Source organism: Oncorhynchus nerka, linkage group LG28 (assembly GCF_034236695.1).
Source record: "Oncorhynchus nerka isolate Pitt River linkage group LG28, Oner_Uvic_2.0, whole genome shotgun sequence".
Classification (NCBI taxonomy): Eukaryota; Metazoa; Chordata; class Actinopteri; order Salmoniformes; family Salmonidae; genus Oncorhynchus; species Oncorhynchus nerka.
Genome location: NC_088423.1, coordinates 73,229,012 through 73,244,351, shown reverse-complemented (window position 1 = coordinate 73,244,351; position 15,340 = coordinate 73,229,012). Strand labels below are relative to the sequence as shown.

General features: G+C 38.2%; 2 protein-coding genes and 1 pseudogene across 4 annotated transcripts in view; 1 reads left to right on the top strand and 2 right to left on the bottom strand.

Moving 5' to 3' along the window:
• The window catches only part of rfx7a (regulatory factor X7a), a 44,226-nt gene extending 40,179 nt beyond the window's left edge, over nt 1-4,047 (bottom strand). For all 3 annotated transcript variants that reach the window (XM_029641567.2, XM_029641569.2, XM_029641568.2), the window contains exon 1: nt 3,628-4,047. In XM_029641567.2, the coding sequence (XP_029497427.1) occupies nt 3,628-3,761 (134 nt within the window). In that variant the 5' untranslated portion in view covers nt 3,762-4,047. The remainder of the gene's footprint in view (nt 1-3,627) is intronic.
• Nucleotides 4,048-5,657: 1,610 nt separating this feature from the next.
• Nucleotides 5,658-10,993, top strand: tex9 (testis expressed 9). The gene is made up of 12 exons (XM_029641566.1): nt 5,658-5,738; nt 6,061-6,185; nt 6,315-6,378; nt 6,493-6,566; nt 6,669-6,714; nt 6,940-7,013; nt 7,191-7,357; nt 7,625-7,707; nt 7,798-7,971; nt 10,108-10,242; nt 10,419-10,553; nt 10,651-10,993. The coding sequence occupies exons 1-12, from the start codon at nt 5,715-5,717 to the stop codon at nt 10,726-10,728; spliced, it is 1,179 nt and encodes a 392-aa protein (XP_029497426.1). The 5' UTR covers nt 5,658-5,714; the 3' UTR covers nt 10,729-10,993.
• A 475-nt stretch (nt 10,994-11,468) lies between these two features.
• LOC115112754 (meiosis-specific nuclear structural protein 1-like) lies at nt 11,469-12,852 on the bottom strand (annotated as a pseudogene).
• Nucleotides 12,853-15,340: the final 2,488 nt, after the last annotated feature.

The following is a 15,340-nucleotide window of genomic DNA, read 5'->3' as shown; positions in this document are numbered from 1 at the left end:
TCCGTTAGATAAAATACAGAACGGTTACGTATTTCACTGAAAGAATAAACGTTTTGTTTTCGAAATGATAGTTTCCGGATTCAACCATATTAATGACCTAAGGCTCGTATTTGTGTGTGTTATTATGTTATAATTAAGTCTATGATTTGATAGAGCAGTCTGACTGAGTGATGGTAGGAACCAGCAGGCTCGTAAGCATTCATTCAAAAAGCACTTTCGTGCAAGTTCAAATCCCCGAGCTTACAAGGTACAAATCTGTCGTTCTACCCCTGAACAGGCAGTTAACCCACTGTTCCTAGGCCGTCATTGAAAATAAGAATTTGTTTTTAACTGACTTGCCTAGTTAAATAATGGTTAAAAAATATTGAAGACTCATGTTAAAAGGAACCACCAGCTTTCATATGTTCACATGTTCTGAGCAAGGAACTTAAATGTTAGCTTTCTTTCATTTTTGAAAATAAACAAACAAATAAATAAAAAATAAATAAAATAATAATAATAATAAAAAATAAACTAAAAATCGGCTGATTAATCGGTATCGGCTTTTTTTGGTCCTCCAATAAATCGGTATTGGCGTTGAAAATCATAATCGTTCGACCTCTACCACATACACAAAAGTATCTAGATACATAGACTCGTCTTGAAAGGGAAAGATGCACATCCCTAATAATTATGGATATATGATCTATTCATTGCGATGTATCTTGAACAGGTACACAAAAAAGGTATAAAAATGCACTATCCTCCTTTGCATGTTTGGGTATTATTTTACACATTAGAATAATAGCCAATATGCTCCCCCCAAACAAGACCACATTTGGTTGGTACGGACCAGACCATATGTGAACCAATCATATAAGTCTCTCAAGTTTTGACATCATAGTAGAGCACAGTAAAGTACAGTAGAGTAGCGTTCAGTACATTACACTGTACTCTAGTGTGCTTTATCCCTGTACAGTGCTGTTTTGTATTGATATCGACTCTACATTTCTTTACTGTATGTACTGCAATGTGCTGTCTAAACTTGTGAAACATGTCTAAAATTCAACTACTTTTCAACATTTATGCACATCCGGTGCTCAGTGGTTGAGGACGCTGGTTACAGTAAATGGAAACAGAGGGGCTTATTAGGTAGGTGTCAGTAAGAGCCAGGAGAGATGACATTGACTGAGAGAGAGAGTGAAAGAAAGAGGGGTTGTCTAGACTTTTCACAATTATGAGCTGAATATAACAGTATGTCAGTGGAAGGAAGGACAGTAGCAGGTGACCCAACTGTGGTTTGTGACTACTATCATTTCCCATTTTATCCAATTCAATTGCAGTAATTCTGTTATTGATTTTTCAGTCATTCTGTTACAGATTTCATAACAGAATGACATTTTAAATGTGCATTTTTTTGTTGTAAAAGAATGACAAGTCACTAGGCAATATTTCTTCAACTTAACAGAAGGCAAATCATTTCAGCAAAATTAAATACAAAATGTTGATATTAGTTGTCAAGGGTCTTAACTGCAACAATAGTGTTTTAATGTTATTCTAATAGCTTTTAAGACTTCTGGCAGACGTCCAGGTTAGGGGAGGGTTTGGCCTGGGTAGGCCATCATTGTTAATAAGAATTTGTTCTTTACTGACTTGCCTAGTTAAATAAAGGTTAAAAATAATAATTTAAAAACATGTTGTTTTCTAAGACCCCTTTGTTTGACCTGAAATCAAAGGCTTTGCTTATTCCTAAATTTAAGGGTGGAAATCTGTTTTTAAAAAGCTATATGCCTTAATTAAAAATATATAGAGTCAACCTTCATTTGATGTGCTCCTATGAACTTCACATGTTGGTGCTCGTGAGTCCTATAACATGGAAATGGCCATTACAAAATCTTCCATGGTATTTCAAAATGCTACTACATTAGTTGTCATCTCATAAAGGGAGTTCCAACACTTCCCCTGTAATAAAAAAGGAAGAAGCAAAACAATTATTTCCATGTTTTAAATGTATTTGCACTATTCCATAACAATGTCTGATGTTGACCATAAAACATCAAGTCAATGTTTTGATGATGGAACTTATACCCATCAAAATAGGGAAGTGATATCCCATGGATGGATCAATGTCATCCAGAACCACATTCCTTCCCACTGGTTTAGTGGTAGCACTGGGGGACACTGGCCTTACAGCAGATTACTGTGCAGAGAATCAACAAATATACTGTAGTGTATTTTCCGATGATTAACATAAGCCTATGTTAATGGTGGCATTTTGCAATTTGTGACTAGGCTATGGTTACATGTTACCCAAGTTGTTCAATATTTTTCATATGATGTCCATTAAGATTAGAAAAGTTTATAAAAAAGTGCCAGTCATGACTTTCCCAATGTTGTAATTTGACAGACAAACAAAACAGTCTGTGTGCTTCAGTTCCTGACATGCCACTATATATAACCTAAAACCATTTACACAATATTGCAACCAAGACAAATCACAAGTCGGTTCTGAATGATTGTGCACCACATAATATGGTGATATCAAGTTAGACAATGAACATTCAAGTATGATTATCTGAAACATCGGTCAACAACAGTTCAAGTGCAAAAAGCAAACCACATCTATTAACATATTATGGTTCCTGGTGATACTTCATAATTCATGTAGGGAGTTTCTATATGAAACCAAAGGATAAGACAACAGGTGAAACGTGCATAAAAGTAAAATCACCATATTATTCAGTGTGCAAATTGAGTATATAATTCTGGAAGCTGACTGAGGAATGAGTGCAAAAATCTTTACCTAGAGATATGTGAAGTGATTTAATGTTGAATGTTGCCGAATAATATTTTGCAGGCATGTACTGATACAACATGCAGGTCATTATTATGTATGAAAATATGCTAAGGTGCAGGGCAGGCTGTGTTATTATTACCATAGCCATTTATACCGCCATGGATTTGAAGTACATGTTGAGACATGCAAAAAAACAATGATTGCGGTTTTCAACCCAGTTAGCCAGTTGTGCACGCCTGCACTTTCTCCCATAAACTAACTTCGTTATAACGCGGGCAAGCGTACTAGCTACATACTATTCTGTTTTCCCGAAATTACCCAAATTGGCTAGAGTGCGTGCACTAATGAGGATACGGAAACCTTGCACAAGTCCAGCCCATATATACCTCAGTGGCCCAGCTCGCTAGTGTTTAGTTACCAACCGCGAGGTTTCTTGCAGCACCCGGGTTGTGAATAATCACCCATTTTGACCGTTCCAGACCTGACCACCACAACGAAAAAGGCAGCGATAACTTGCTGCTTAATGTCATGAAGATGTGTCCGACAATTTATAGTAAACAATATTAGCTCTTGGTACCAGGAAAGTCACGAAAAACTGTAAAAAGTGGCATATTGTCAACGCCAATCACAAAGGTTGACATGTTTACGTTTATGGAAAGGGTCGAAGGAGGCAACACTGTAGCTGCAAGTTAGTAATGAGCTGGCTAATTAAATATATGGACTAGCTAGCTAGATGTAGCCACACTATAATGGCAAAACATATGGAGCTGGCTCAACTAATGTATGTTAACTAAGCTAGCTATCTGGCTAGCAATCAAAGTAGCACAATGCTAGCTAATGGTCCTCCTTACCAGATGGAATTCTTTATTTTGAGCTGCAACGCACTGGCCTCAGTCCCTTGCAGTCCAGGAACTAGGGATGGTAAGGTGCTTATTCCAGAGCCCAGCTTCGGGTGCTGATCATGTTGTTGTTGATCCTCAGTCATCACGATGAATTTCAGGATGGGAGGAAATGGATCTTTAACATGCAGGCCTCAACCTGGACCTCGAGAAAGCAGTTATTTTCCTACTGTACATTACGGACCCACCCGTTCTCATTTGCGATATACGTGGCCTCAGTTCCAAGGTAGAAACGGTGCCGGGAAAACATGGTTAGACAGTTAATTTCGAACACCATGCAGTCATGTTAAAAAAATGTAGAGGAATACAAAATGCAGGCTTTCGCCAGGGCTCTGTCGAAACCTTTTGGGACGACCCGTGCGTTTGCAAACACTAGTGGTGGAAGTGTTTGTGATGCTGACTAGTATTCTGCCAGCAGCACGAAAAGTGACGTCACGTTGTATGTTAATGAGGAAACCTCCTAAATAAAAGCCCGCATTTCAAAACCTTGCAATGTGGATAACTCATTCAAAAGATGTTTACTTTTAACATTTTTTTTTGTCTCTACGAACCGAATATGTGTAATTTTGGAGGGGGACTGTGTCGCACGGCCTACTACTGCTGGCTTTTCACTCCGTCTCCTCCATAGCAATATACTGTAATAGATTTTACATGGGAAACATATTGGCTTGTAGAGAGAAAACCTTTCTATCTGTCTCAGCTAAAGTGGGATGGGAAATACTCAGTAGGGTCTCTATTAACCAAATATGGTTCGTTTTGGAGTGGGACTGTGTTGTACATACACAGGAAGTAGGGGTGATGCAGCACCCATTGAACAATCAGAATACTATTTAATTACAATTTTAAAATCACAAAAGAAAAAAAAATCACTGGGCCTTTACTAGTCCTGTATTAGGGAACAATGTAGCCTTGATTATATATCTTTTTTTCCGCAAACGTTTTTTTCCTGTCCTTGTTCTCTCTCTCTCTACAAGCCAATATGTATCCCATGAACAGTCTTTTACAGTATATTGCATTGGGGGCTATGTAGGAGCGGAGTGAAAAGCCTGCAGCAGGCCGTGCGACACAGTCCCCCTCCAAAACTACACCCTACTGAATATTTCCAACCCCACTTTAGCTGAGACAGGTATAAAATATCTCTCTACAAGCCAATAAGTATCCCACTGTGTATTGAGTTGCAGTGAAAGGAGTGGGTGGAGTAAGGTGTCACCGTTTCTTTAAATATAGCCAAATGAATAGCTTTCAACATACCAGTACTTGTACAAACGTTCAAAATAAATGCTGGTATAAATACAAAATAAGTTAAAAAAAATATATATATATTCACAGTTCAGCGTGTCTTTGCAGGGGAACTCTTATTTTGAAGAAAATAATGCGCGATCGTTCTGCCAGCATAATATCCTACTGCTAGGAGAACGGTAATAGGATGCTGCTGCTGCTGCTGCTGTCAAGCATCGGCAGCGCAGGCGCAGCATACACGAGTAAATAATTAAAGAGCTTTTTTTTTTTCCACACAGCGGTGGTGAGCAGCCAAGTACTGTGTGCCTAATGGCAACATTTGGCTTAAATGCCCACAGTAAAAATGCTTTATAAAAATGTATGAATGAGCAGTACTATGGACGTGGTCTTCAATAATACAATGAGTTTGTAAGATAACAGTTACACATTTCTATTTCATTTGAATGCAATTATTTACAATAACTGGTAAACACATTAACATGTCAATGGCATTATGCTCCATGTGTGGACATGTAGCGAATATGTTAGCCTTCGTAAAGGCTGTCCCCCTACACATTTGCACATTTCAGCTTTTCACATTTTATGTTTAGCAAACAACTCAAATGAATGTGTTCATTTAGTCCACAACGGGTCCCTAACATCATCTTTTTCTTAAACGTATCAAAATTAAGATTTATGGAAAACAGCGAGCACAGCAAATGTGCGTGTTCCTTCGCCTTGTCGCACAGCGGAGAAAAACATTTGGCCACGACTTGTTGCTATGCAACCGCAACGCCACCCGCCAGATTCAGCACATCAAAATGTCTGAAAGAAGAATGCATGAGGTGAGTCAATGTATTGTTTCAAACAACTAGCTACAGTATTATACTGCTAAAAAACGTTAACATACCCATTCACAAGTTAAATACAAGAAGAACTAACTAGCTATAGCCACCTTTATGTGTCCTAGTTATATCGCTGTTTAAGATCTAAATTAGCTAACTGCTAGCTAGATAGTTAGCATGCTATCTAAAAACTATATTATACGCAGCCTGACTTTCAACGAAAGCGTTGTTCCTTTGAAATGTTATATGCCTGTTGACTAAAATAACCAACAACTAATATATTTGTAATTAGCTACCTAACTTACTACATTTGTTTATTCAGACCAAAAGACCCATGTCATCCAAGGCAGAAAAGTCTCAAGGAGGAAAATCTGTGAGACGTCCAGCCTCTGTCCCCTCAAAGAAACCATCCACGATAGACCTACTTGCTAAAGAGGAGGAATACAAGTAAGGTTCCTTGCCCAAACATCTGTACCAATTGCCAAACATCTATTGAGTCAATGTAGACTGTATCATATGAGATGCTGTAACCAGATGGCTATTGTAATAAAATAAATAATATTTCTCCCATTCCAGACGTATAAATGCAGAGCTGGAGGCAAAAACAGCCGAACTAGTAAGGCAAGCGGAACAGGTTATGGTAAGCGGTTTAAGATAGCTACCTGACCAATTGACACTCTTCAAAACAACATAAAACATTCATTTTTAGACATATTTGTTTTATTCAAACATTATTTTTCTTTCTTTTTTTCAGAGTGACCAAAATGAAGTCTTGTCAAAGCCAATCTCTTTCCACCTTGATGTTGACATTGAGGAGGAGGATTTCAAGTAATAAAATATTGCATTGCTCTAAACGTATAGCATTTCAGTGTAGTAGACTGGATAAGAATATATGAGAACAGCCAATAATACAAATGTATTTGTCTTTAGGAATGTGAACATGCTGGAATCTTCAGTTATGAAGCCCACTACTAAGGTGCAGTATTCAATTCAGTATGATAGGTCAAATGTAACATCTCAGAGACGCAAAGGTAATTTCATTTCCTTGATTCCTCCCGTCCTCTCCCCTCACCGCCTTTTCAAAACCCATTGGATGAGAAGGTAAGAGGGGAGGGACCTCTGACCTTCTCATCCAATGGTCTTGAGAAGAAGGTGAGGAATCAAGGAAATGCAATTGAAATTCTCCCTAAATATTTCTCAGGTAATACCAAAGAAAAGGGTCACATCAAAATCCAATTCACAAAACAGACCTCATGGAAACCAGAGAAAAGCACAGTAAGAATGTTATCCTTATCACAAACGTTCACACAAATATCTATTGGAAACATTGGAAGATTGTGAAAGGTTATGGCTTAATGAGTGTCCAGCATTGTGAATATCAGTTCCTTATGTTTATTACTTTTTAAATTTTTTGTTTGAGTTGTATTTTGTTTATTTGTTATTTTATTTCAGAACAACAAAGGCAGCTGCAGTTGAGGATGTTGCAGTTCTGGAAGATTTTGTGGATTTTTCCTTGTCTAAAACAATACGTAACATTGAGGGGAAGCTGGATGATGGAGATACTCATGACAATCTTATGGAAGATATCATGCCCAGTGTTGGGGATGAGATGGGATCAGGTGAATTCTGATTTCATTTATCACACTTTGTGGCTTTCTCACACATTCACAATATCACATCTGGAGCACAAGAATGGATCTTTGCAAAAACATTAATTACAAAAAAAGAAGTTATTTATCAGAGTTCCAGAATATCAATTGTTTCAGCCTTCTTAGTTTGAACTTCTTGCATATCCTTAAAATGGTATAATCTCGCATATCCTAAAAAATTATATAATTCTTTATGTAACTATAGTATAATATTTTTTTGTGTGTGCTGTGTTTTAGATGCTCAAATCCGTTTTCTCAAAGCAAAGCTTTGTGTAATGCAAGAAGAATTTAACCGGCTATCATATGAGTGCAACAAAAAGGTAATGATAGAAATATGAGAGATGGAAATTAGGTATATTTTTGAGTAAAATTTAACATTGAAACAAGTATAAAACATGTATTTGTTCTAGGATGATGCAAACAGTAGTTTAAGCACCAACATAAAGGAGGTGGAGGAGGATCGAGCTAGACTACAGAAGACCACAAACATTCAGCAAACCCAGATAGAGAAACACAGAGCTTTAGCGGAGGAGTCTAACAGAAAAGGTGATGGGCTTCAACAACAAGTAACTGCTCTACAGAAGGTGGGTGTCGAGGATAAAACAGTTATTATATTTATTCTCTTTCTAGTTAGTCATTTTGGTCATATTAAACAGCACATATTGTAACCATGAAAGTCCATGAACAGTGACTGAGAAACCTAGATGTGTGTAAACAGCGGTTGAGATAGCTGTTAATGTCTTATTGCTGAATGGGGAGGGGGACGTTATACAGCTTAGACACAGTTGTTAATGAAAGATGAAATCAACCCCTCAGCAGGGGAATGCCTGGCATGGTCTCATTAACATGATCAGCCTGTAAGGTGAACCTCTCCTGCAGCTGGCGATAGTGCGGCGCTCATGTGACAGATATCTTTGGAATTCAGAGAAATCCCCCAGCGACATTTCCCTCGCCTTGACTAGGGGTGGAGTAAAACATGGTTGTATAATATTTCCCACTGGGAGGGATCACAACAGAGACATACACTGAGTGTACAAAACATTAGGAACACCTTCCTAATATTGAGTTGCACCCCCTTTTGCCATCAGAATCGCCTCAACTCGTCAGGGCATGGACTCTACAAGGTGTCGAAAGCATTCCACAGGGATGCTGACCCATGTTGATTACAATGCTTCCCACAGTTGTGTCAAGGTGGCTGGATATACATTGGCTGGTGGAGCATTTCACCTGGATTCACCTGGTATTTTTGTATTGTATTTATTATGAATCCACATTGCCAAGGCAGCAGCTACTATTCCTGGGGTCCAAACACACCAAAGCACCTACATTACATATAAAACAAAAGATAAAACAGTGAACTATGTTTGTACTGAATGTGCTAAAGATAAAACAGTACATCATATAACATACCTACACCACCACATATCCACAACACAAAATGTTCAATACCACCATACAACAATATCACAATGTGTGCGTATGCATGTGTCTGTACCTATGTGTGTCTCTTCACAGTCCCCGTTGCTCCATAAGGTGTATTTTTACATGCTTTTTAAATCTGATTCTACTGCTTGCATCAGTTATCTGATGTGGAATTGAGTTCCATGTAGTCATGGCTCTATGTAGAACTGTGCGCCTCCCATAGTCTGTTCTGGACTTGGGGACAGTGAAGAGACCTCTGGTGGCATGAGTGTCTGAGCTGTGTGCTAGTATTTTAAACGGACAGCTTGGTACATTGAGGTTGTCAACACCTCTTACAAAAACAACTAATGATGAAGTCAATCTCTCTTCCACTTTGAGCCATGAGAAATTGACATGAATGTCATTAATGTTAGCTTTCCGTGTACTTTTAAGGACCAGCCGTGCTGTCCTGAGCCAACTGCAATATTCCCAAGTCACTCTTTGTGGCACCTGACCACACTACTGAACAGTAGTCTAGGTGTGACAAAACTAGGGCCTGTTGGACCTTCCTTGTTTATAGTGTTGTTAAGAAGGTAGAGCAATGCTTTATTATGGACAGACTCCCCCCATCTTAGCTACTGTTGTATCAATATGTTTTGGCCATGACAGTTTACAATCAAGGGTTACTCCAAGCAGTTTAGTCACCTCAACTTGCTCAATTTCCACATTATTCATTAGGAGACATAGTTTAGGTTTAGGGTTTAGTGAATGATTTGTCCCAAATACAATGCTTTTAGTTTTGGAAATATTTAGGACTAGCTTATTCCTTGTTACCCATTCTGAAACTAACTGCAGCTCTTTAAGTGTTGCAGTCATTTCAGTCGCTGTAGTAGCTGATGTGTATAGTGTTGAGTCATCTGCATACACACTGGCCTTACTCAAAGCCAGTGGCATGTCGTTAGTAAAGATTGAAAAAAAGCAAGGGACCTTGTCAGTCTGTGTCATTGAAAGAGCAGGCGTTCCAAAATGTTTTGTACACTTCGTGTATGTCCACTCCCAAAGAAAAGAAAAGAAGAATGAATGGTTGATGGTTTCCAATTGCTTAGTCACAACAATTATCGGTTTAAATGAACTATTAGCGTTTAATTTCTGAAATATAAAGTTAACAAGTAACTGATGACAGTCAGTTTTTGTAGATATCTAACCAAATATTACCATTATCATTACAGTGCTTTTGAAAGTGTGTGTTGGTGCGCTATAAAAACATTACACAAAATGCTTTTACTGAATTAGCTTGCCCCTGTGTGTGTTTAACAAAGGAAATCGAGGGTTTGAAGAGAGCACAAAAACAGGCAGCAACCAATCACAGTGCCATAGAGGTAAGACTGAACAGAGCCTTGGAGGAAGTTGAGAGGTCCAAGACACAACTGACCAAGATCAAGCAGATGAGCAAGGTAAATTAAACCACACCACCTATCAGTGCATTTAGTGATCACATCAATCATAATTTACACTGTAAATTGTATTTATAGATGGAACTATACTAATAGCATGGTACGGAGTTTGGCATTCAAATTTGGCTTCTGTCACTTGTTGCATAGACTTGTTTTATGTCTATCCTTTCCAAAAGGACACAGCAGACCAGGAGCATAAAAAAATAGAAACATTAAAAGCTGAAAACAAGAAGCTGGAAAAGCAAAAAGCTGAACTGATAGTGGGTTTTAAAAAACAGCTCAAACTGATTGATATACTGAAAAGGCAAAAAGTAAGTCTTCATATTAAATGCAAGTAATTATTACAAGGCAGTATCATTATTCATATTTCTCCTTATCAAACTGACATTTTCCCTCTTGCTTGAGCAGATGCATTTTGAAGCTGCCAAGATGTTGTCATTTACAGAAGAGGAATTCATGAAAGCTCTTGACTGGGGGAAATCATAAAGCAATACTGAAAAATATATGTAATACAATCCTGCTTGCCTTGAATGTATTCTTATGGTTAGCTACAACAATAATTATGTCGCCTTTAACATTGTATGTAAGTTATGTAGTATGTATGCATTGTTCATTTATACAGAATATATTTGTAATGCAGTTGGATTTTAAAAGTTTAACATTTTATTACAATAATGGGGTTAAATCAATTTAAACTGTAGTTGCATCATCACCTAATAAAGGAAATTGTGTTTTTTCCTCCTCAATGATCTGTCGACGCAATGTCTCCCTCTCCTGTTCCATTGCTCTTTCTTCAGCCTCACATTCCTTGGGAAGAGATCAAACTTACATTCAACAAATGTTCCTTAAGGTACCTAAAGACTACCTCTGAGGCAGACAAAACAGTGTTAAACAGAAAAGCTTCAGTTACAATAACACCACTTTGATGTTGATAAAGAGTGCACAAGTGTGTTCATGATGAGAGCAATATACTGTACCTTGTCAGTCAGGTACTGCTGTCTCCTGTCCTCCAGCAGTTTCTCCACAGCCCTCTTGTGCTCAAGCTGCTTCATGCGATGTTTCTGTGCATTCATCTGCTCTATGTGGTCGTCCTCAGCAAACTTGGCCATCATCATCTGCCTATAGGTCTCCTCCACCTTCTCAGCCTGCCACCGCATTTCCTTGAAGGCTATTTGCTCTTGGCAGGTCTGCTGCAACTCCAGCCTCTGTCTGATTCTCTTCTCCATATCTTCCTGTTAACCCGTTTAAAAAGGGTTGAATCCTCTAAAGGTGGTTTGGAAATTTAGGAAATTATCAAATGTAAATATGCTTGAATACGATTTGTTTCTGCCTTGCAGCCTCGGCTTGCTCCTCCTGACAAAGCTCTTCACAAACACGCTCCATCTCGTTACGCTGCTGCCTCTCCATTTCAATCTTCTCAGTGAGCTAGAAGACATTCCTCAACAACCATTAATATTGTTGTAATAATTTCTCACTTTGTACACAAAAAAAGACTAGAACATATTCTTAAATATGAACATAGCCAAGTGTTTTGCAAATTAAGTGACTTTTCTCCCTCTTACCATCTGGTGAAGGTGTTCTTTCGCCTGCCCTCGCTCTCTGACGTTCTCCATTCTGCTCTTCTCCTTATGCTGCTGGTAACTGGCAAATTCCAGGATGCGTCTGTTCTCAGCCTCCATCTTCTCCCGCTCCATCAGTCTCCACTCAGTCTGCTGGCTCTTGAACTCCTATGTACCTTTGAGTGGCTGTTATCTTCTCCAGTCTTAACTGCCTCTCCCTGCAAATAAGGTCATTTGATTTCATTATATACTGATCACTTGATCAAGCAGGAAACTTAGACAAATTGTGAAAACAGACTGCCACTGTCCACTCACATTTGATCCTCATAGATCTTCCTGGTGATTTCGTCAACCATGAGTTTCTCCTTGAGGAGCCTCCTGGCTCTTGTGCTCTTTCTCCTCCAGCTGCTGGTACTCTACCACCTCCTCGTAGCGCTTATGGTCTTGCTTCTCCTGCTCCACAGAGGCCCGCTCATGCTCGCTCTTCATCTTACGAGCAATATCAGCCTCCAGATGCTAATGTCAGAGAAAAATATGTATTCACAAAAAGCACAACCAACAAGTGTTTTGGTTCAAGTCTCGGATGTCCCTTCTACCCTGGGAAAGGACATTTATGAATTTACCACTGTCTCATATCTCAGACTCCTTTTCAGCAATCTGTGCGGCCCTCTCCAGGTTTAGTTATGCAGACTTGAGCTTCCCCTCCAACTCACGGAGATCAACACTAAAATTACAAAGGAAACATTAACAGCAACATAAAACATCCATCCTGCAACAACTATGGACAGATTATTGTTGATACACTAACCCTTGGATTTTTATTAAAGTCTGAAAGGCACTTTCCCATCAGGCAAGTCAAGAGTATTTTTGGGTTGACCGAAGATTATGATCACTTGCCAGAAAATGTAAATTAGCTATTTACATGCTCCATATATTGCCTGCCTTTCATCTACACATTGGGGAGGAATCAGAAAGATCAGTACTGGAATTTGTTGTATTTTGGTTCAGTAAAAAATAAAATCTCAGCAGGCTCAACTTGCCCAACTGCCATAAATTGACTGTTTTTCAGTTTTAGGCTACTAGAATTAGTTGCAGTTCAATTATTTTCACTTCTTATTTTTAAATGACCTGCCCAATGGGGCAACCTCAGAGCAGGTGCAACTGCTCAGTTCACTTGACCCAGGCAATAGGAGGGCAACCCTTAATGTCAACCCTAGCTAGCCTGGCTTACTTAGCACTAACAGCTAGGTTAAGGATTTCCAAAGTGGGTTCATTTTAATGAATATTACTAGCACCAACAGAATCAACCAATTTTAGACAAGGGATCTGTGTAAGTTGAGGGTGCAATACAATATAATGTAATATCATGAATCGCTATTGATGTTCTTAATAAATCCTCTACGGGATCGTTGTCCCTATACTGGGACGGTTGAGCTAACGTGCGCTAATGTGATTAGCATGACGTTGTAAGTTACAGAACTTTCCAGGACATAAACATTTCTTATATGGGCAGAAAGCTTAAATTCTTGTTAATCTAACTGCATTGTCCAATTTACAGTAGCAAAATTTACAGTCAAAAAATACCATGCTATTTGAGGAGTGCACAACAACTTATCACGCAAATGGTTTGATACATTCACATCTGAAAGGTAAATAATGTACTTACATTCAATCTTGCTCTGATTTGTCATCCTGAGGGTCTCAGAGATTAAATGTATCATGGTTTTGTTTAATAAAATTAATTTTTATATTCAAATGTAGGAACTGGGTTCTACAGTTTAAAGTTTGAACCCCTGCTGTCTCTACACCCACCCTGCCCTGCCATCTAGATGTGTGAAAGTTAGTGTATAAGCTAATTTCTGGGAGTGTGTAAACTTAAATGTTGTATTACCATATCATTTTTGTATGTTCTCTATAGTTATGTACTTGAAATGTATCAATTGACCAATTCAGCACATTTGGGCAGACTTGATACAAAATACTGTGCAGTATTGCAATGCTCCACTGAATCAATCTGAAACTTTGCACACACACTGCTGCCATCTAGTGGCCAAAATCTAAATTCCATCAGCGCATGTTTTTTGTTCGTGTTATCTTTTACCAGATCGAATGTGTTGTATTGTCCTACATTAATTTCACATTTCCACAAAATTCAAAGTGTTAACTTTTCAAATGGTATCAATAATATGCATATCCTTGCTTCAGGTCCTGAGCTACAGGCAGTTAGATTTGGGAATGTCATTTTTGGCGAAAATTTAAAAAAGGGTCAGATCCTTAAGAGGTTCCAGATGCACGTGTGCCTGGGAGGCACAGGGATATAGTATCCACAGTGCTCCATCAATGATCAATTTGTTCAACTGGATTCTTCTTGCATTCCTCAAATGTTGTTTTGAGCATAATGCCCTGTAATTTAAGTTTTACAACTGAAATATTCTCTCTGCCTCAAGGCAAAATGTGTAGAATTGCAGGAAATGTATTTTAAAATGTCAACATTTTATCTGATGCCAAAAGAGCCTTAAATGTTATTTCCCAGTGACCGAGACTTGTGCACTGCAGTTATAGTAAAACTGCTTGTATCCTGTTTTTTTTATTGTTTTTTTTATCGCACTGTAAAGTTGGAGTTGTGTTCTGATATTCTGATGGGTCTATCACAAAAGTGGTCCCAGACGCAAACAAGTTTGAAGTTTGGGAACCTCAGAGCTAGTTAGGTAAATTAACTAAAGTTAGCTAACGTCGTTAACCATCGAATAGCTAGATCATTTTCATGGAAAACATAATCGACAACCAAGTCATTTACCATCATTGCGTGGAGCTGTTGCAAGCCCCTCGTTGATTTGTATGTTTCACCAGGCAAAAATGTCATCTTCATCTGCCACTTTGCTCAATTTATTTTGCTTCCAGTCGTCTTGGTAACATCGCGCCTTTTGTGCCTAACAATAAACTCGAATTTATTTGGTTAAAAAGTAGGTTTGGTCCTCCCGTCTTCCCTAAGGTAACGTTACAGGTACTGCGCAGAATCAATTACGTTATTGACACAATAGTTCATCACAAACATCAGACAACATATCACCTACCCATCCACACACAAGTCCCAATTCTCTCCCATTATATGACACCCCCTCCAAACTATGTAAATATAATATAGTTTGTACAATGGATTTGTATTTTGTAGTTAATAATAGGACAATAATAGGATTACCCCGGTCTAGTTACCTCTGAATACTTTTCTAAAATAATTTGTCTAATTGCCAGGTCCTTAAGGGTGGGCCTGATATTACTTGATTTCAGATTACTGGTATATAAAAAAAGTTCTAATTTGATCGATGCTGGGGACAGAAGTATTGTCAGTAAAGCTGTCACAAGTATTATATTACAATGCCTTAAAGTATTCACACTTCTTGAATTACTCCAAATTTTGTTGTACAGCCTAAATTTAAAATAGATTACATTTCGATTTTTTTTGTCACTGACCTACACACATAAAAGTTTAATTGTTTTTCGAATTTTTTACAAATTAATAAAAAATGAAAAGCTGAAAT